At 67.7% G+C, this 21566-nt stretch overlaps 2 protein-coding genes across 2 annotated transcripts; both read left to right on the top strand.

Annotated features, from left to right (window-relative positions):
* Positions 1-78: 78 nt before the first annotated feature.
* On the top strand, positions 79-13490 carry LOC136284699 (latent-transforming growth factor beta-binding protein 3-like; the record flags this gene model as incomplete). Its single annotated transcript, XM_066175067.1, is given in 28 exon segments — positions 79-184; positions 513-599; positions 1636-1758; positions 2017-2138; positions 2140-2182; positions 2498-2684; positions 3126-3145; positions 3324-3394; positions 3476-3773; positions 4189-4314; positions 4919-5050; positions 5469-5597; positions 5731-5850; positions 6217-6323; positions 6325-6340; positions 6900-7019; positions 8839-8967; positions 9535-9702; positions 10488-10571; positions 10805-10843; positions 10846-10932; positions 11366-11503; positions 12039-12109; positions 12111-12222; positions 12451-12531; positions 12764-12901; positions 13344-13468; positions 13470-13490. Coding segments are annotated over 28 exon segments (3000 nt in total), but the record flags the coding sequence as incomplete, so codon positions are not given.
* A 573-nt stretch (positions 13491-14063) lies between these two features.
* Positions 14064-19650, top strand: MEN1 (menin 1). The gene is given in 10 exon segments (XM_066175068.1): positions 14064-15305; positions 16011-16123; positions 16125-16220; positions 16803-16931; positions 17040-17080; positions 17168-17255; positions 17346-17482; positions 17595-17709; positions 18030-18194; positions 18677-19650. Coding segments are annotated over 10 exon segments (1809 nt in total). The 5' UTR covers positions 14064-14863; the 3' UTR covers positions 19160-19650.
* Positions 19651-21566: the final 1916 nt, after the last annotated feature.

The following is a 21566-nucleotide window of genomic DNA, read 5'->3' as shown; positions in this document are numbered from 1 at the left end:
GGGATTTGGGATCCCTGGGGTGGGATTTGGGGTCTCGGGGGCCGTTTCGGGGCGCTGACCCCCCCGCGCCCCCCCCAGTGCGGCAGTAACCCCCTGCCCGGGCTGACCAAACTCGAGGATTGCTGCGGCAGCATCGGCAGCGCCTGGGGACAGAGCAAATGTCACAAGTGTCCCCATCTGCAGGGTGAGGGGGGACCCCCCCTGAGCCCCCCCGGACCCCCCCCGACCCCCCTGAGCCCCCCCGGACCCCCCCCGACCCCCTGAGACCCCCGAGCCCCCTGACCACCCCCGAGCCCCCCAGGACCCCCCAGAACCCCCCCAGGACTCCCCAGCCTGAGATCGGGACCCCCCCCCCCAAATGTCCCCGCACCTCAAGGACCCCCTGGCATCTGCCCCCCTCCCCCTCCCCAAATCCAGACCCCCCCCGGGCCCCCCCCCAGGTTTTGGCCCCCCCCGGTGCCCTCCCCGGCTCTGGGGTGACCGGGGGGGGGGGGTCCCGGGGGTCGTTTCAGGGTCGGGGTCCCCAAAGGCGGCGCGGGGGGAGCGCGGGGGGGACTGTCCCCAGGGCTACAAACGGCTCAACAGCTCCCACTGCCAGGGTAGGGACACGGGGGGGCTTTGGGGGACACTGGGGACACGGGGGGGCACGGGGGGGCTTTGGGGGACATTGGGGACACGGGGGGGCACGGGGGGCCTTGGGGGACATTGGGGACACGGGGGGGCACGGAGGGCTTTGGGGGACATTGGGGACACGGGGGGACACGGGGGGCTTTGGGGGACATTGGGGGGGCACGGGGGGCTTTGGGGGACATTGGGGACACGGGGGGGCTTTGGGGGGCACTGGGGGACATTGGGGACACGGGGGGGCACGGGGGGGCACTGGGGGACATTGGGGACACGGGGGGGCTTTGGGGGGCACTGGGGACACGGGGGGGGGCATGGGGGGACAAGGGAGGGCTTTGGGGACACGGGGGGGAGTGGGGGGCGCTTTGGGGGGACACGGGGGGGCATTGAGGACACGTGGGGGCACGGGGGGATGGGGGTAAAGGGGGGTGGGGGCATCGAGGGGGATGGGGGGATTTGGGGGGACCTTGAATGTGGCCAGGTGTGTGTGTGTGTGGGGGGAATCAGGTGTGGTCACACCTGTGTGACACTTGTGTGAAACCTGTGCCAGGTGTGTTCTACCTGCGCCACACCCGTATCACACCTGTATTACACCTGTGCCACACCTGTACCACCATGGCTCAGGTGTGCCATACCCGGTTCAGGTGTGCTCACACCCAGCCCAGGTGTGCCTTACCTGGCTCAGGTGTGCCGTACCTGGCTCAGGTGTGCCATACCCCGCTCAGGTGTGCTCACACCCAGCCCAGGTGTGCCATACCCGGCTCAGGTGTGCTCACACCCAGCCCAGGTGTGCCGTACCTGGCTCAGGTGTGCCATACCCCGCTCAGGTGTGCTCACACCCAGCCCAGGTGTGCCATACCCGGCTCAGGTGTGCTCACACCCAGCCCAGGTGTGCCGTACCTGGATCAGGTGTGCTCACACCCAGCCCAGGTGTGCCGTACCCGGCTCAGGTGTGCTCACACCCAGCCCAGGTGTGCCGTACCTGGCTCAGGTGTGCTCTACCTGTCGCAGACATTAACGAGTGTGCCCTGCCCGGCGTGTGCCAGCCCGGCGAGTGCCGCAACACCCAGGGCAGCTTCCGGTGCTCCTGCTCGGCCGGACACGTGCTGGGCCCCTCCCGGAGCCAGTGCCTGCGTACGGGGGGGGGCAAAGGGGGGTCCTGGGGGTCCCGGGGGGTCCTGGGGGGTCCCTGGGGGGTCCCTGGGGGTGTCCTGGGGGGTCTCTGAGGAGAGCAGAATCCGGGGGGTGTCTATGGGATTTGGGGGCTCTATGGGGTTTGGGTGGGGTCTGGGGAGTTTTCCGTGGTTTTGGGGTTCCCTGGGGGTGTTGGGGGGGGTCCCTGGGGAGGGGTCTCTGAGGCCTCCCCCCACCCCCCCCTCGCCCCCCCCGCAGCGGAGCCGGGCGAGGAGCGGGGTCTGTGTTTCCGGCTGGTGTCGGGGTCTCAGCAGTGCCAGCACCCGCTGCCCACCCGCCTGACCCGGCGCACCTGCTGCTGCAGCGAGCCGGGCAAGGCCCTGGCCGGGGGGGCGCTGTCAGCGCTGCCCCCCCGACGGCACCGGTAACGGGGGGCTGGGGTGGCTTGGGGGGGGGATTTGGGGGGGCTGCTCCCAGTGCTCACCCTCCATGGCACCGGCACGGCGTGATTTTGGGGGGGGTCTCTGCTGGGTTTGGGTCTGGGGCGGTTTGGGGGGGGGGGGAGTCCCTGCCGCCCGTTTTGGGGGGGTCGGGGGCAGTTTGGGACCCCCCCAGGCCGGGAGAGCCGCGACCGCTTTTGGGGGTCCGAGGGGAGCCGGGGGGGGTCCCGGTTCGGTTTGGGGGTGCCTCCCCCCGACCCCGCTGACCCCCCCCCCCCCGCGCCCCCCCCCCCCCCAAGCCGCGTTCAAGGCCATCTGTCCGGCGGGGAAGGGCTACCACGTGCTGACCTCGCACCAGACGCTGACCATCCAGGGCGAGAGCGACTTCACTCTGCACATCCACCCCGACGGGAGCCCCGAGCGGCCCCCCCGGCCCCCCCCCGCCCGCCCCCAGCCCCGCGCCGCCCGACGCCCCCCCGCCGCCAGGTCTGGGACCCCACCCCCCCTGCACCCCGAAACCTCCCCCTGTGCCCCCAAATGTCCCCCAAATGTCCCCCCCCCCCACACAGCCCTTGTCACCTCCTGCCGTGTCCCTGTGACCCCCCCCCCGTGTCCCTGTGACCCCCCCCCTCAGTCCCCGTGACCCCCCAAATTTCCTCTTTGTGCCCCCCATCCCTGTGCCCCCCCATGTCCCCTGTGACCCCCATGTCCCCCAGTCCCCCCAATGTCCCCATGACCCCCCCCATGTCCCCACAAACCCTCTGTTCCCCCCCCCCCTAAATTTCCCCTTTGTGCCCCCCCCCATGTCCCTGTGACCCCCCCAATGTCCCCGGACCCCCCCCTGACTCCCCTCTTTTGTGTGCCCCCCCCCCCCGCCCCACGGTGGGGGGGTCAGTTTGGGGTCTCAGCGCCCCCCTCCCCCCGCAGCTGTGACCCCCCCGGCCATGGTGAGTGTGGGGGGGGACACGGGGGGGGGGGGACACGGGGGGGACAAGCATGATTGGGAGGGGCTGGTGGGTTTGGGGGGGGGGCTGGGAGGTGTCGGGGGGCTCTGGGGGGTTTAGGGAGGTCTGGGGGGGGGCACGGAGGGGACAGAGGGGACACGGCTGTGCCCCCCCTCCCCAGCTCCCCACCTTCTGGAGCCCCTCGGAGGAGCAGGGCCTGGAGCAGCCCCCGGGGAGCAGCGACCCCCCCCGGTACCCCGGTAAGGGGGGGGACACGGGGGGGGGACACGGGGGGGGGACACGGGGTGGGGTGGGGAAGGGTGGGGGGGACAGTTCGTGGACACTTTGGGGACAGTTTGGGGACACTTCGGGGACACGCCCCAGGATGAAGAGCGGGCCGGGGCCGTGGCCACCACTCGGTGTTGGGGACACTTTGGGGACAAGAACGGGGGCACGGGCGGGTCGGGGCGGGGCTGTCGCTGTCCCCCGGGCCCGGCCCCAGCCTGTCCCCGCCGTGTCCCCGCCGTGTCCCCAGCGCTGGTGGCCCGGCCCACGCCCGCCCCGCTCTGGCGGCTGCCCCCGGAGCAGCTCACCCGGAGTGCGGCCGAGATCGCGCCCACGCAGGTCACGGGTGAGCGACCCCCGGGACCCCCCAAAACCCCCAGGACCCCCAAAAATCCCCGGGACCCCCAAAAATCCCCGGGACCCCAAATAACCCCCCGGGACCCCAAAAATCCCCCGGGACCTCCAAACCGCCCCGAGAGCCATCGGGACTCCCAATAACCCCCCTGGGACCCCCAAAATTCCCCCCCCGGGACCCCCAAGACCCTCCTCGGATCCCCCTGGCACCCCCTGGGACCCCCAACAACTACCTGGGACCCTCCTGGGACCCCCCCCCCCGGGACCTCTGGAACCCCCCAAAATCCCCCTGGGACCCTCCTGGGACCCCTCAATGCTGCCGGGGTCACCCCAAAATCCCCCTGGGACCCTCCTGGGACCCCTCAATGCTCCCGGGGTGACCCCAAATCCCCTCCGTGCCCCCCCAGAGACGGACGAGTGCAAACTGAACCGGAACATCTGCGGCCCCGGCGAGTGCGTGATGGGCCCGGGGGGCTACAGCTGCCTCTGCTTCCCGGGGTACCGCTGGCACCCCCAGAGACGATACTGCACCGGTACCAGGACATGGGGACATGGGGGACAGCGGGGGACATTGGGGACATCGGGGACATCGAGGACATGGGGGACATGGGAGACATGGGGGACATCGAGGACATGGGGGACATGGGGGGCATGGGGGACATTGGGGACATGGGGGACATCGGGGACATGGGGGACATGGGGGGCATGGGGGACAGTGGGGACATGGGGGATACTGGGGACACGGAGGACATCAGGGACATGGGGGACAGTGGGACACTGGGGACACCGAGGATATGAGCGGGACATTGGGGACACGGGGACACGGGGGGGCGTGGGGGACATGGGGGACATTGCAGACACCGGGGACATTGCGGATGTTGGGGACATTGGGAACGTGAGAGGGGCGTAGGGGACATGGGGACACCGGGACACTGGGGACACGAGGCGACACGGGGGACACGGGTGTGGCAGGGGGGTGTGGGGTGAGTGGTGGCACAGGGAGTGTCACACGCGCGGTGACACCTCCTGGCACTGAAAGAGCGCGGGACGGAGCCGGGCGGGGCTGGGGGGGGGGTGACAGTGTCACACACACACACGGTGTCACACCCGTGCCACACCTGTGCCACACCTGCCCAGATGTGAACGAGTGCGAGGCGGAGCCGTGCGGGGCCGGGCGCGGGGTCTGCATGAACACGGGCGGCTCCTACACGTGTCATTGTCACCGCGGCTTCCAGCTGCGCCTGCACAAGGGGCTGCGCACCTGCACAGGTACGGGGGACACGGGGGGACACGGGGGGACACGGGGGGACATGGGGGACACGGGGGAGCCATGCTGGCACAGGGGAGGTGGGGACACACACGGAGCACGGGGACAATTTGGGGACAAGGGACATGGCACGGGGGGGACACGGATCGGGAGGGTGGGGACATGAGACAGGGTTGGGGACAGGGCTGGGGACATGGTCCGGGGTTGGGGACAATGCCTGGGGTTGGGGACAGGGTTGGGGACACTGCCTGGAGTTGGGGACACTGCCCGGGCTTAGGGACAGGGTTGGGGACATAGGGCAGGGTTGGGGACACTGCCCAGAGCTGAGGACACTCCCCGGGCTTGGGGACACTCCCCGGGCTTGGGGACACTGCCCGAGGTTGGGGACAGGCCCGGTGACACCCCCGCGTGTCCCCGCAGACATCGACGAGTGCGCCAAGGGTGACGTGTGCGGGGACGGTGGCACCTGCGCCAACGTCCCCGGCCACTACAAGTGCGAGTGTCACCCGGGCTACCGGCGCAAGGGCTCGCGGCCACCGCTCTGCGAAGGTGACACCGGGAGGGGACACGGGGCGGGGCTGGGGAGGTGACACCGGGGACAGGGACATTGGGCTGGGGTCACCCTGGAGGGGCTGTGGCGTCTCCCCCGATGTCCCCAATTGTCCCCGATGTCCCCCCCCAGACATCAACGAGTGCCTGGACGTGGGGACGTGCCCCGACTCCAAGTGCGAGAACCAGCCGGGGGGCTTCGTGTGCACCCCCTGCCCCCCCGGCTTCCGCGGCCTCAACGGCGCCTGCCTCGGTCAGCGCCCCGGGACCCCCCCGGGAGCCCCCCCGGGAGCCCCCAAAACACCTGGGACATCCCCAAAATACCTGGGATCCCCCAAACCCCGTCAGGCCCCCCACCAAATCCCTCTGGGACCCCCCCCCCAAAAAAACTCTCTTGGGAACCCTGCAGATCCCTTTATCTGCCACCCCTCCCCTTGAATCCCCCTCCCCAATATCCCCACGCCCCCCACCCTGGCCCCCCCCCCATCCCTACACTCACCTTGTGCCTTCCCCCCCACCCCCACAAGCCCAGACCCCCCAAAACTCCCCCCCAGGACCCCTCCCCACCTTGGGATCCCCCCCCCCCAGGGTTGGGGGCTGACAGATGTGGCTCCCCCAGATGTGAACGAGTGCGAGGCCGGGGGGCTTTGCCCCGGGGGCAGCTGCGTCAACACCCCCGGATCCTACAAGTGCCAGTGCCCCCCCGGGCTGCAGCCGGCCCGGGACCCCCCCCCGCTGCCAAGGTACCCCCAAATCCGGGCTGGGGGGGGGCTCAGGGGCTTTGAGGGGGGGGGTCTGGGGGTGGATTTGGGGGATCTGGGGGTGGATTGGGGGGGATTTGGGGGTCTGGGGGTGAATTTGGGGGGTTTCTGGGTCTGGGGATGGATCTGGGGGGGTTTGGGGATGGATTTTGGGGGGATCTCAGGGGGTTTTTGGGGGTGTTTGTGGGTCTGGGAGTAGATTTGGGGGGGCTTGGGGATGGATTTGTGGGGTTTGGGGATGTATTTGGGGGTCTGGGGGCGGATTTGGGGGAGTTTTGGGGGTTTGGGGATGGATCTGGGGGGGATTTTGGGGTCTGGGGGCGGATTTGGGGGAGTTTTTGGCGTTTGGGGATGGATCTGGGGGGGATTTTGGGGTCTGGGGTGGATTTGGGGGGGTGTCTGGGTCTGGGGATAGATCTGGGGGAGGGTTTGGGGTGGGTTTGGGTTTTTTTGGTGGGTCTGGGCTGGATCTGGGGGGGTTGTGAGGTTTTGGGGGAGGGTCCCACCCACGAGGGTCTCGTTTCCCCCCCCCCCCGGGCAGATATTGACGAGTGCGAGTTCGCGGCCGCCTGTGTGGGAGGGGACTGCGTGAACACGGCGGGGTCGTACCGGTGCTTGTGCCCCCCCGGGTACGCGCTGCTGCACGGCCGCCGCTGCCAGGGTGAGTGTGGGACCCCTCCCCAAATAAACCCCCAAACTGTCCCCAAAACAGCCCCCAAATAAACCCCAAACAGCGCCAAAACCGGCCCAAAACACCCCAAATAAACCCCCCAAAATACCCCCCCAAATAAACCCCGAAACACTCCAAATAAACCCCCCAAAATACCCCCCGCAAATAAACCACAAAACACCCCCTAAATAAACCCCAAAACAACCCCAAATAAAGCCCCAAGTACCCCTAAAACACCCTCCAAAAGAGCCTCAAAACAGCCCCAAAACACCCCCAAAATACCCCCCAAATAAACGCCCCAAATAGCCCCCAAATAAACCCCAAAATAGCCCCCAAATAAACCCCAAAACACCCCAAATAAACCTCAAAATAGCTCCCAAATAAACCCCAAAACACCCCAAATAAACCTCAAAATAGCCCCCAAATAAACGCCCAAAACACCCCAAATAAATGCCCCAAAATACCCCAAATAAACCCCAAAACAGCCCCGAAACAGCCTCCCCCCAAATAAACCCCCAAACACCCCCCCGGGTACGCGCTGCTGCACGGCCGCCGCTGCCAGGGTGAGTGTGGGACCCCTCCCCAAATAAACCCCCAAACTGTCCCCAAAACAGCCCCCAAATAAACCCCAAACAGCGCCAAAACCGGCCCAAAACACCCCAAATAAACCCCCCAAAATACCCCCCCAAATAAACCCCGAAACACTCCAAATAAACCCCCCAAAATACCCCCCGCAAATAAACCACAAAACACCCCCTAAATAAACCCCAAAACAACCCCAAATAAAGCCCCAAGTACCCCTAAAACACCCTCCAAAAGAGCCTCAAAACAGCCCCAAAACACCCCCAAAATACCCCCCAAATAAACGCCCCAAATAGCCCCCAAATAAACCCCAAAATAGCCCCCAAATAAACCCCAAAACACCCCAAATAAACCTCAAAATAGCTCCCAAATAAACCCCAAAACACCCCAAATAAACCTCAAAATAGCCCCCAAATAAACGCCCAAAACACCCCAAATAAATGCCCCAAAATACCCCAAATAAACCCCAAAACAGCCCCGAAACAGCCTCCCCCCAAATAAACCCCCAAACACCCCCCCGGGTACGCGCTGCTGCACGGCCGGCGCTGCCAGAGTGAGTGAGAGACCCCTCCCCAAATAAACCCCCAACAAACCCCAAACCGGCCCCAAAATACCCCTAAAACATCCCCAAATAAACCCCCAAATAGCCCCAAACCGGCCCCAAAACGTCCCCAAAACAGCCCCGTGGGTTTATTTGGGGGGGGGGGTGTTTAGGGGTTCATTTTGGGGGGGTGTTTTGGGGTTTATTTGGGGGCTGTTTTAGGGGTGTTTTGGGGTTTATTTGGGGTTTATTTGGGGTTTATTGGGGGCTGTTTTGGGGTTTATTTGGGGGGTGTTTTGGGGTTTATTTCGGGTTTATTTGGGGGTTTATTTGGGGTTGTTTTGGGGTTTATTTGGGGTTTATTTGAGGTTTATTTGGGGTTTATTTGGGGCTGTTTTGGGGTTTATTTCGGGTTTATTTGGGGTTTATTTGGGGTTTATTGGGGACTGTTTTGGGGTTTATTTGGGGGGTGTTTTGGGGGCTGTTTTAGGGGTGTTTTGGGGTTTATTTTGGGTTTATTTGGGATTTATTTGGGGGGTGTTTTGGGGTTTATTTCGGGTTTATTTGGGGGTTTATTTGGGGTTGTTTGGGGGTTTATTTGGGGGGTATTTTGGGGTTTATTTCGGGTTTATTTGGGGGCTGTTTTGGGGGTCTCACGAGCCCGCCCCCCCCCCCCTCCCATGCCAGACATCGACGAGTGCGCGCTGGACCCGGGGCTGTGCCCCCCCCCCGGCACCTGCACCAACCTGGAGGGGTCCTTCAGCTGCCGCTGCCCCCCCGGCCTCGCCCCCAGCCCCGACGGGCGGCGCTGCCTCCGTGAGGGGGGCCGGGGGGGTCCTGGGAGAGATTGGGGGGGGTCCCAGGGGGGGGTTGGGGCTTTGGGAGGGTCCCTGTGGGTCTGGGGGGGGTCCCTGGGCATCGGGGGGCGCCTCTGGGGGATCCCTGGGAGGGATTGGGGGGGTCCTGGGGAGGGGGTTTGGGGGGATCCCTGGGGCTTTGGGGGGGGGGGTCCCTGTGGGTCTGGGGGGGGGGCGTCCCAAAGAGGTCGGGGAGGGGCATTTTTAGGGGGTCGCTGAGACAAAGAGCTTTTTATGGGCTCCCGGCTGTCCCTGGGGGGCTCCGGGGGGCGATCCCGAGGGTCCCACCGAGGTCTGAGGGGTCTCTGGACCTCAGGAGAGGGGGGGGGGGGGCAGCTCCAGGGTGGTTTTTTTTTTGGGGGGGGAGGGGAGTCCCCGAAACTCTGGGGAGCATTTTTGGGATCTTTATGGGATCCCCGAAGCTCAAAGAGCTTTGGGGGGGCTCTGAGGGGTCTTGGGGGGCATTCCCAGAGATTCCGGGGGGTCCCTGAGGTTCCCTCTGACTCCCCCCCCCCCCCCCCCCCAGCTCGGGAGCCCCCCGCCCCCCGGAAGGAATGTTACCTGAGCCTGGAGCTGCCCGTGTTCTGCGACGCCGTCCTGGGCACCAACGTGACGCGGGGGGAGTGCTGCTGCTCGGTGGGGGCGGGCTGGGGGGACCTGTGCGAGGTGTACCCCTGCCCCCTGCCCTCCTCGGGTGAGTTTTGGGGGTCCCCGGCTGCTGGGACCCCATTTCTGCCCCGTCTTTGGGGGTCCCCAAATGGTGGGACCCCATTTCCACCCCGTTTTTAGGGGGTTTGGGGGTCCCTAACCCATTTCCACCCCATCTTTGGGGGTCTCCGGGTGCTGGGACCCCATTTCCACCCCGTTTTGGGGGGATTTGGGGGTCCCTAACCCATTTCCACCGCGTTTTTGGGGGTCCCCAAATGCAGTGACGCCATTCCCAGCCCGTCTTTGGGGGTCCCTGGGTGGTGGGACCCCATTTCCGCCCCGTTTTTAGGGGGTTTGGGGGTCCCTAACCCATTTCCACCGCGTTTTTGGGGGTCCCCAAATGCAGTGACGCCATTCCCAGCCCGTCTTTGGGGGTCCCTGGGTGGTGGGACCCCATTTCCACCCCGTTTTTAGGGGGTTTGGGGGTCCCTAACCCATTTCCACCGCGTTTTTGGGGGTCCCCAAATGCAGTGACGCCATTCCCAGCCCGTCTTTGGGGGTCCCTGGGTGGTGGGACCCCATTTCCGCCCCGTTTTTAGGGGGTTTGGGGGGTCCCTAACCCATCCCCCCCATCTTTGGGGGGTTTGGGGGGCTTGACCCCCCTCAGCCGTGTTCGCGGGCCTCTGTCCCCATCAATGGGGGGTCCCGGGGCCGGTTTGGGGACACCGGGGGTGGTTTGGGGGGGTCCTCAGGGATGGTTTGGGGGTCCTCAGGGATGGTTTTGGGGTTCACGCCCCCCCCCCCCCTTAACCCTTTCCCCGCCCCCCCCAGCCGAATTCGTGGCGCTCTGTCCCGACGGGAGGGGATTCATCCAGGACGACAACGGCCTCGATTTCGGGGTCCCCGCCCACCGCGGTGAGACCCCCCCGTGTCCCCTCACCCCCCGGGGCGGGGGCGGGGGGGGGGATTTATCCCCTGGACCCCCCCCCCCCTTCCTCACCCCGAGGGTCCCGTTTTTCCAGCGGGGGGCTCCCCCTCTTGCCCCCGGGGTCAGGGGGGGTCCGGGAGGGGGTGGGGGTTGGTCCCTGTCCCCCGGGGGTGTCGCTGACCCCCAACCCCTCCCCGGGGGCGTCCCCCCACCCCGCCAGACATCGACGAGTGCGGCCTGTTCGGGGACGAGATCTGCAAAGGGGGAAGTGCGTCAACACCCAGCCGGGCTACGAGTGCTACTGCAAGGCGGGCTTCGACTACGACAGCGCCCTGCGCCAGTGCCTGGGTCTGGGGGCGCCGGGGGGGTCCCCGGGGGGGATGGGGGTCCGTGGGGGGTCGTGGGGGAGCGAGCAGAGGGGTCCAGAAACAACCCGGGGTGTTTCGGGGTATTGGAAATGCTGGAGGTTCTGGGGGTGTTTGGGGGTCTCTGGGATGTTTGGGGGGTCTCTGGGGTGTTTGGGGGTCTCTGGGGTGTTTTGGGGGTCTCTGGGATGTTTGGGGGGGTCTCTGGGGTGTTTTGGGGGTCTCTGGGGTGTTTGGGGGTCTCTGGGGTGTTTGGGGCCGAGGGAATCCCTGCGAGTCCCTGCAGGTCCTGAGGGTGTTTGGGGAGGGGTCCCTGGGGATCCGGGGGGTTTTGGGGGGTCCCGGGGGGGAGATTGAGGGATCTCGGTGATGTTTTGGGGGGGTCCCGAACCGCCCCCCCCCCGCCCCCTCCCCAGACGTGGACGAGTGTCTGGACGAGTCCAACTGCGTGGACGGGGCGTGCGAGAACACGCGCGGCTCCTTCCGCTGCACCTGCGGCCCGGGGGCGCGCTACCACCCGGGGCTGCGGCGGTGCCTGCCCGCCCCCGAGCACGGTGAGCCCCCCCGGGGGTCCTGAGACCCCCCCCGGGACTCGGGGAGAGCCCCCCGGGGGTCCTGAGACCTCCCCCGGGACACGGGGAGAGCCCCCCCGGGGGTCCTGAGACCCCCCCGAGCATGGTGAGCCCCCCCGGGGGTCCTGAGACCCCCCTGGGACTCGGGGAGAGCCCCCCCGGGGCACAGTGAGACCCCCTCCCCCCCACAATGTGAAACGCCCCCCGGGCATGGTGAGACCCCCCCCCCCCAAGACGCCCCCGGGCATGGTGGGACCCCTCCCCGGGCACCGTGAGACCCCCCCGGGCATCGAGAGAGACCCCCGGCGATCCTGAGGCCCCCCCCCCCCCGTGGGTCCTGAGACCCCCGGGGGGGGTGGGGGGGTGTGCAAGGACCCCCCCCGTGCCATCCCTGTGCCCCCCCCTCCCCCCTCAGACATGGATGGTTGGGGGGGTGTGGGGGAGGGGATTTGGGGGTTCTCTCTGGGGAGGGGTCTGGCGGTCCCTGACCCCCCCCCCTCCCCCCCGTGTCTCACAGAACGCCCCCCCCCGCCCGAGCGGCCCCCCCCGGAGCGGCGGGACGTGTGCTGGCAGCGCCGGGGGGACGAGGGGGGTCTGCGGGGCGCCCCTCGGGGGGGGGCCCCTCACCCTGGACGAGTGCTGCTGCCGGGGGGGGGCCGGGTGGGGCCCCCACTGCCGGCCCTGCCCCCCCCGGCCCCCAGGTGACCGCGGGGGGTCTGGGGGGGAGGGGTTAGGGGGCGTCTGGGGGGGTTGGGGGGAGCTGGAGGGTTTTAGGGGGGGTTGGGGGTCTCTGGGGTGGGGCTGGGGGGGTCCAGTGGGATTGGGGGGGAGCTCTATGGGGGGTCCCTATGGGATCGGGGGGGGGGGGGTGGTTGGGGGTCCTGGGGGGGCTCGGAGGGGCTGACACGGGGGGTGTCCCCCCCCCCCAGGCCTGCCGTGCCCCCCCGTGCAGAGCGAGAGCAATTCCTTCTGGGACGTCAGCCCCCTGGGCCTGGGGGGGCCCCGCAGAGGTGGGACCCCCAAAACCCGCACCCTGACCCCCCCCCCAGGGACCCCAAATTCACACCTGAGACCCCCAAACCTTGAGCCCCTCCCACCCCTGGTGTTCCCCCCCCCCCCAATTTAGGACCCCAAACCTGACCCTGACCCCCCTAAACCACGTCCCCCTTTGAGCTGGGAGCTCCCAGCCCCCCCGTGCCCCCCCCCCGCGGGTCCCCCCAGCCCCCCCGTGCCCCCCCCCAGGTGACGACAGCTCCGAGGAAGACTCCGCCGAGTGTCCCTGTCCCGGGGGGGTCCCCGGCCGCTGCCTGCGCTCCCCCCGCGGGGGCTGCGAGTGCCCCCCCGGCTTCCAACCGGATCCCACCCGCACCCGCTGCCTCGGTGAGACCCCCCCCCCCCAGATAACGGGGAGCCCCCAAAACCCAATCTGGGACCCCCCGAGTGACCCCCAAACCCCCCGGGACCCCCGAGTGACCCCCAAACCCCCCCCGGGACCCCTCAAACCCCCCCTGAGACCCCCGAGTGATCCCCAAACTCCCCCCGGGACCCCCCAAACCCCCCTGGGACCCCCGAGTGACCCCCAAACCCCCCCCGGAGCAGTGGGAGGTGGGCAGGGGGTCAAGACCTGGGTCCCCGAAATTTTGGGGGGGAGGGTGGGGGGGTCGGGGGTCCCGCAGACATCCGTGGGTGTGTGTGGGGGGGGGCTCTGGGGGGTTATTTTTGGGGTCCCCCATAAATCGATGACCACCGAGTGGATGGGGGGGGGGGGGGGAGAAATTTTGGGGATCCTTGACCTTTGTGTGACCCCGCGCCCCTCCCTCAGATATCGACGAGTGCCGGGACCCCCGGGGGGCTCCGCGCTGCCCCCGCGAGCGCTGCATCAACACCAGCGGCTCCTTCCGCTGCGCCTGCAAGGCCGGGACCAGCCGGGCTCGGCCGGGGGGGGCTGTGCCTGCCCCAGCGCCGCTGAGACCCCCCGGGACCCCCCCGGGAGCCCCCCGACCCAATAAAGGACGTGGGGGAACGGCCCCGGCTCCGCCGCCTTGGATGGTTGGGGCTGGAGGGGAGTTTTTTGGGGGGTTTGGGGCAGGATGTGGGGGGATTTGGGGGCGATTCGGGGTGAAATCGGGGGGATTTGGGGGTGAAATTGGGGGCGTTTAGGGGTGAACTTGAGCCGATTTGGGGGTGAAACTGGGGGGGATTTTGGGATGAAATCGGGGGATTTTGGGGTGAAATCGGGGGATTTTGGGGTGAAATTAGGGATTTTTGGTGAAATCGGGGGATTTGGGGGTGAAATTGGGGGATTTTAGGATTAAATCGGGGGATTTTGGGGTGAAATTGGGGGATTTTGGGGTGAAATTGGGGGATTTCGGGGTGAAATCGGAGGATTATGGGGTGAAATTGGGGGATTTGGGGGTGAAATTGGGGGATTTGGGGGTGAAATTGGGGGATTTTAGGATTAAACCGGGGGATTTGGGGGTGAAATCGGGGGATTTCGGGGTGAAATCGGGGGATTTTGGGGTGAAATTGGGGATTTTTGGTGAAATTGCGGCGACGCGGGAGGAAGCCGTGACCACGCCCACCACGCCCACTCACTACCACGCCCCTTGAAGACCACGCCCAATAAAGCCACGCCCTCCGCTCTCGCCCAATGGCGGCGGGCGGCGCGCGCAGGCCCCGCCCAGTCCCGTCGTGCCCCGCGCTGCCCGCGCCGCCGGCCGTGAGGGGCGGGCGGGGGTCCCGCGGAACCGGCACCGGGAGCGGTTCGGGGGGCTCGGGCCGGGCCCGGGGGGGGTCTGGGGGTCCCGGGTGGGCACGGGCACGGCGGGGATTGGGGGGGGGGGCGGCTCTCGGGTGGTCCCTGAGCGTTTCCGCCCTTTGGGGGGTTCCGGGAAGGGGCGGCTTCCCCAATTCCCCACACGGGCCTTGAGCCCCTGTAACCCACCCCCGACCCCACCCCCGGCCCTGCTCCTGTGCCCCCCCAGGGCCCCCAACCCTCATTTCCCCACCCAGGACCCCAAACCCTCATTTCCCCACCCAGGACCCCCAACCCTGCATTTCCCCCCGTGAATCCCCTCTAGAACCCCCTCCCCATTTCCCCTAGGACCCCCCACCACTATTTCTCCCCATTTCCCCCTGTGATTCCCCCTAAATCCCCCCTGCGAATCCCCCTATATCCCCCTCCCCATTCCCCCTAGGACTCCCCGACTCTTCCCCCCCATTTCCCCGCCATGGTGCCAAACCCCTGCTTTAAAACCCATCCCCTTCTCCTTCCTCCGAACACCTCCCGCAGCCCCTGAGACCCCCACAGCCCCCCCCAAACCCCCCCCCGAGCCCCCCGGGATGGGGCTGAAGGCGTGGCAGAAGGCGCTGTTCCCGCTGCGCTCCGTGGCCGCCGTGGTGCGGCTCTTCGAGGCCGAGCTGCGGCAGCCCGAGCCCGACCTGGTGCTGCTCTCGCTGGTCTTGGGCTTCGTGGAGCATTTCCTGGCTGTCAACCGCGTCCTGCCCACCAATGTCCCGGGGTTAACCTTCGAGTCCCGGCCCGGGCCGGACCCCCAGACCCGCCTGTACTTCCCGGTGGCCGAGCTGTCCATCGTGGCCGCGCTGTACGCCCGGTTCACGGCGCAGATCCGCGGCGCCGTGGACCTGTCGCTGTACCCGCGGCCCGACGGCTGCTCCTCCCGGGAGCTGGTCAGGAAAGTGTCCGACGTCATCTGGAACAGCCTCAGCCGCTCCTACTTCAAGGACAGGGCTCACATCCAGTCCCTCTTCAGCTTCATCACGGGTGGGGAGGGGGCCCGAGGGGTCCTGAGGGGTCCCTGGGGTTTGGGGAGGGGTCCTGAGGGGCCAGTGGGGTTTGGGGAGGGGTCCTGAGGGGTCCATGGGGTTTGAGGAGGGGTCCTGAGGGGTCCCTGGGGTTTGGGGAGGGGTCCTGAGGGGTCCCTGAGGTTTGGGGAGGGGTCCTGAGGGATCCCTGGGGGTTTGGGGAGGGGTCCTGAGGGGTCAGTGGGGTTTGGGGAGGGGTCCTGAGGGGTCCCTGGGGTTTGGGGAGGGGTCCTGAGGGGTCAGTGGAGTTTGGGGAGGGGGCCTGAGGGGTCCCTGAGGTTTGGGGAGGGGTCCTGAGGGGTCCCTGGGGGTTTGGGGAGGGGTCCTGAGGGGTCAGTGGGGTTTGGGGAGGGGTCCTGAGGGGTCAGTGGGGTTTGGAGAGGGGTCCTGGGGGTCCCTGGGGTTTGGGGAGGGGTCCTGAGGGGTCCCTGAGGTTTGGGGAGGGGTCCTGGAGGGTCTGTGGGGTTTGGGGTCTCACCTGGAGCAGCCTCACCTGCTCCCGCTCCAGGGGCTGGGTGGGAGTCATGTCCTTGTTCAGCTCTGTCACTGCTGGGGGGTCCCTCGTCCCCGTGTCCCCTCCCTCGGTGACTCCTCAGGGGTGGGCTCGGGGGGTTTGGGGGTCTCTGCGTGTCCCTGAGCCCCCCTCCCCCCGTGCCCCCCCCAGGAACGAAGCTGGACAGCTCAGGTGTGGCCTTTGCCGTGGTGGGCGCCTGCCAGGTGCTGGGGCTGCCCGACGTGCACCTGGCCCTGAGCGAGGACCACGCCTGGGTGGCCTTTGGGGCCGGGGGGGGCGCAGACCGCCGAGGTCACCTGGCACGGGAAGGGCAACGAGGACAGGAGGGGACAACCCGTGCAGGCCGGCGTGGCCGAGAGGGTACGGGGGACATGGGGGGGTCAGGGGGACACGGGAGGGGTCATGGGGACAGTGGGGACACGGGAGGGGTCAGAGGATGGTGGGAAGGGGGACACTGAGGAACTCCTGGGACAGCCAGCGCTGTCAGTGCAGGGAGGGCACACAGGTGGACATATCCCTGTGTTCCCTGTATCACCTGTGTCACCTGTCTCCCAGAGCTGTACCTGAGCAGGGGACAAAGGTGGACATATCCTCACGTCCCTGTGTCACATGTGTCACCTGTCTCCATGTCCCCATGTGTCCCCTGTCCCCAGAGCTGGCTGTACCTGAAGGGGCAGGGGGCACAGGTGGACACGTCCCCATGTCCCTGTATCACCTGTGTCCCCATGTCCCCATGTGTCCCCTGTCCCCAGAGCTGGCTGTACCTGAAGGGGCAGGGGGCACAGGTGGACATGTCCCCATGTCCCTGTATCACCTGTGTCCCCATGTGTCCCCTGTCCCCAGAGCTGGCTGTACCTGAAGGGGCAGGGGGCACAGGTGGACACGTCGCCCTGTCCCTGTATCACCTGTGTCCCCATGTCCCCATGTGTCCCCTGTCCCCAGAGCTGGCTGTACCTGAAGGGCTCGTACCTGCGCTGCACGCGGCACATGGAGGTGGCGTTCATGGTGTGCGCCATCAACCCGTCCATCGACGGCCACACCGACAGCCTGGAGCTGCTGCAGCTGCAGCAGGTGTGGGGCAGCTGTGGGGCGGGGCTGGGACAGGTGTGGCGTGGGGCAGGGACAGCTGTGGGGCAGGTGTGGGGCACCCCCACATCTCTCCTTCCTCTCCCCCTGCAGCGCCTGCTGTGGCTGCTCTATGACATGGGGCACCTGGACAGGTGAGAGGGACCCCCCCGACCCACCACGGGGCTGCCCCCCAAGCTGCCCTGGGAGCCCCCCAAACCCGCCCCACACCTGCCCCACAGGTACCCCATGGCGCTGGGGAACCTGGCTGACCTGGAGGAGCTGGAGCCCACCCCTGGCAGGCCCGACCCACTCACCCTGTACCACCAGGTGACCATGGGGGTGGGTGTTTTTTTTTGGGGGGGGGGGGCGTGGCCAGGTGAGCCCAGGTGTGTCCTGACCCCTCCTTGGCGCCCCCAGGGCATCCACTCCGCCCGTACCTACTACAACAACGAGCACATCTACCCCTACCTGTACCTGGCTGGCTTCCACTGCCGCAACAAGAACGTCAAGGAGGCGCTGGAGGCCTGGGCTGACACGGCCACCGTCATCCAGGAGTGAGGGGGGGCTCTGGGGGGGATTTGGGGGTCCTCGAGGGGAATCTGGGGGTCCCTGTGTGCCCCCCAACCTGTGGGGCAGCCCCCCAAGCCCCCCGTGCCCCCTCCCCAGCTACAATTACTGCCGTGAGGACGAGGAGATCTACAAGGAATTCTTCGACGTGGCCAACGACGTCATCCCCAACCTGCTGAAGGAGGCGGCGGCTGAGCCCCCCCCCGGGGCCGAGGTGGGACCCCCACGTTTGGGGGGGGGTCCTGGGGTGGGGGACCCCCAGATTTGGGGGGTCCTGGGGTTGGGGGAGCCCCGCCTGGGGTGGGTTTGTTTGGAGGGGAGGGGGATGCGTGGGGTGGGGGGTGTCCCCAGGACATGAGGGGTGGGTCCTGCTCGTGGGGGGGGATTTTGGGGTTCCCCCACACCTGGAGGGGTCTGAATTTGGGGGTCCCACCCCCCACAGCTCCCAAAGCGGAGGGGTAAGGATGCCCCTACCCCCATTTCTGGGGTTCCCCCACACTTTTGGGGCTCCCCTCTGACCGGGGGGTTCCTCAGGGGGCCCCCGGGGGTCTCCCAGCCCTGCAGGACCCCGAGTGCTTCGCTCACCTGCTGCGGTTCTACGACGGCATCTGCAGGTGGGAGGAGGGGAGCCCCACCCCCGTGCTGCACGTGGGCTGGGCCACCTTCCTCGTGCAGTCCCTGGGCCGCTTCGACGGCCAGGTGAGCATTTGGGGGGCTCCCCCGGGGGCTTTGGGGGGGCTCTGGGGGCAGGGGAGCCCCTCCCGTGTCCTGTCTGAGGGCTGGGCCAGTTTCCTTGTCCAGTTCTTTGGTCACTTTGATGGCCAGGGGATTTGGGGGGTCCTGAGTGGGGTCTGGGGTCCCTTTTTGGAACATCCCTGGGATTTGGGGGGGTCTCCAATGTCCTCTTTGGGGCATCCCTGGGGATTTTGGGGGGTCCTGAGTGGGGTCTGGGATCCTTGTGTTCTCTTTGGGGCATCCCTGGGGATTTGGGGGGTCCTGAGTGGGTTTTGGGGGGTCCCCAATGTCCTCTTTGGGGCATCTCTGGAGATTTAGGGGTGTCCTTAACAGGTTCTGGGGTCCCTTTTTGGGCCATCCCTAGGATTTGGGGGGCTCCTAAGGGTGCTCAGGACTGCCCCAAACGTCCCTTTGGGTCCCCTCTGAGCCCCTCAATGTCCCCCCAGGTGCGGCAGCAGGTGACCCTGCTCTCCGAGGACCCCGCCCCCCCGGAGGCAGATCTGGGGGGTCCCGAGGACCCCCGCGATTGCCGCCGCCGGGGCCCCCGCCGCGAGTCCAAACCCGAGGAGCCGCCCACCCCCAAAAAACCCGGCGAGCGGCGCCCCCCTCCCCGCGCCCCCCGCCCCGAGGAGACCCCCCAACCTCCTCCTCCTCCTCCTCCTCCTCCTCCTCCTCCTCCGCCCCCCGCCCCTCCCGCGACCCCCGGGCCCGCCCCGGCCGCGGCCCCCGCCGCTCCCGCGGGGCCGGTGCTGCGCTTCCGCTCGCAGAAGATGCGCGGGATGAAGGAGCTGCTGCGGGCGGCCAAGGTGAACTCGAGCGCCATCAAACTGCAGCTCACGGCTCAGTCACAGGTGCAGCCGCGCCGGCCCCGCGCCCCGCCCGGCGCCTACCCGCTGCCTTTCCTCAAGAGACCCCGCAAAGGCTCCTAGGGGTCCCCAAAAATCCCCAAATCCTACTCCTTGCCTTTCCTAAAGAGACCCCTCAAAGGCTCCTAGGGGTCCCCAAAAAATCCTACCCGCTGCCCTTCCTCAAGAGACCCCGCAAAGGGTCATAGGGAGCCCCAAAAAACCCCCAAAATCCCAGCCCCGGGTGCAGAATTCCCTTTCTCCACAGGTTCCAGAAGAACTCTCCCCAAAACGGGAGTGAGGGAATTGGGGCTGGGGGGGTTACAATGGGTCGGGGATGGAAGATTTTGGGGGGGGGAAGGATGGATTTGGGAGGCTCAGGGGTTTTAAAGGGGGATTTGGGGGGGCACAGCTCAGTTTTGGGGTGCCTTACACGAGGCCTTTGGGACCCTCAGGACGGATTTTGGGGGGGCCCGGATTTGGGGGAGAAAAAAGGAAACTGGGGGGGTTTTAAGGGCTTAGCTGAGGGAGGGACGATTAAATAATTAATAATAAAGTGCCGCTGGTGTCACCGAGCGCCTCGTGCCGGTTTTTAACGCGGTTTGGGGGGACCGGACCTGGCTGAGGGGGCGCCTCCCATGATCCTCCGCGCGCGGGAGAACTCCCGCCATGCTTCGCGAGAGGTTTTGGCGGGCCGCTCTGCCACCAGCCCCCCATCCCCGTCTTCACCAATCGGCACGCGTCTCGCCCGAGTGACGGTGGCGGCAGCCAATCAGCTCCGCCCGGCCAAAGTCCGCCGCGAACGTCACTCTCGCCCGGCACGGGGTCTCCCGCCGTCCCCGTCCGGGGGCGCGGGGGCGGGGTGTGACGCTTCCAATGGCGGCGGAGCCCCACAGGCGGGTCCCGCCCTCCGCCGCGCCATCGAATCAGCGCTCGCCCCTCTTGCCCCCCCCTTCCCTGCGCCCCCCCTGAGCGACGCCCCCGCCAGCCAATCCCCGCCGCCAGCGCCTCAGCGCTTCATCCCGCCCTCCCTTCCGCCGGCTGCCCAATCCCCGCGGCCGCCGCATTGATAAGCGGCTCATTTAGCCAATCACAGCGCGTAATCACATTGAGTGACGGGCGTCCCGGCCAATCAGCGCGGCGCGCGCGGCGCGGCGGCGTGGAAGGTTCGCGAAGGCCGCGCGGGGGCCGTTCTATGGCGACCGGGGCGAGCGCGGCCCAGCCCGGCCCCGCTCCCGGCCCCGCCGCCCCCCGCGCCCCCATGGCCGCCGCCGCTTTCCCTTTCGCGGCGCTGCCGCCTCCGCCTCCTCCTCCGCCTCCTCCTCCGCCGCCTCCGCAGCCGCAACCACCGGCGCAGCCGCCGCCGCCGCCGCCTCCTCCTTCGCAGGCTCCGGGCGGTCCCGCGGCCCCGCAGCCCCCGGGCGGCCCCGCGGCCCCTCAACCGCCGCCCGCCGCTCCCTACGGCCAGTTCCGCTTCCCTTCGCCGCCGCCCGGCCATGACCCGCCCGCCGCCCCCGCGGGGGCTCCGCCGGCCGCTCCCGCCGCTCCCCCTCAGCCCGCCGGGGCCCCGCAGCAGCCGCGGCCCGAGGAGGGCGCGGGGGGCGCGGGCCAAGGGCCGGGAGATGCGGGAGGACGGGCGGGAGCCGCGCACAAGCCGCGGAGGGCAGGTACGGCCCGGGCCACGGGGGGGGGAGGGGGGGGGGGGAGACACGGGGTGGGGGCGAGGACCGAGGGGTGCGGGCGGTTTGGGGTACCCTGGGGGAGGGGGGAATCGTGGGGAGGGTCTGGGGGGTGTCCTCGGGTATAACCTCCCCACTTTGGGGGTCACTGTGCTCTGATCCCCTCCAGTTTGGGGCTCACCGGGACTTTAAACCCCCAGCTTGGGGGTCCCTGGGTTGTAACCCCTGAGCATGGGGGTCCCCGGGGTTGTCCCACCCGATTTGGGGGTCCCTGGGCTCTGATTCCCCCGGGCCGGGGGGGTCCCGCCGCCTCCGCTCCCCCTCGTTCCCCCCCCGCCGGCCGGGACACGTGTCCGGACACGCGAGGCCGAGCTGGAGCCCGGGGAGGGGGGAAACCCTTGGAACGGGACCCCCAAACCCCCCCGAGGGACAGAACTTCCCCTTTCAGCCCCCCAAAAAACACCCGCAGATCCCCTGGGAGGGACAACAAACCCCCAGTGTCCGCACTGTGGGGTCGGAGCTTCCTTGGGATCCCCAGAATGACACCGGGACCCCCCAAAAACACCCCCAGAACCCTCTGTGTCCTCACTGTGCAGACGGAGCTTCCTTGGGACCCCCCAAAACACATCCCACAGCGACATCAGGACCCTCCAAAAACACCCCCAGATCCCCTGGGAGAGACAACAACCCCCTAATGTCCCCACTGTGAGGACGAGGCTTCTTTGGGACCCCCCAAAACGACACCGGGACCCCCTAAAAACACCCCCAAATCCCCTGGGAGAGACAACAACCCCCTAATGTCCTCACTGTGA

Source organism: Chamaea fasciata, unplaced genomic scaffold, assembly GCF_029207755.1.
Source record: "Chamaea fasciata isolate MVZ Bird 193981 ecotype frontalis unplaced genomic scaffold, bChaFas1.0.hap1 SCAF_1277, whole genome shotgun sequence".
Lineage (NCBI taxonomy): Eukaryota > Metazoa > Chordata > Aves > Passeriformes > Sylviidae > Chamaea > Chamaea fasciata.
This window is presented reverse-complemented; position numbering and strand designations above follow the sequence as displayed.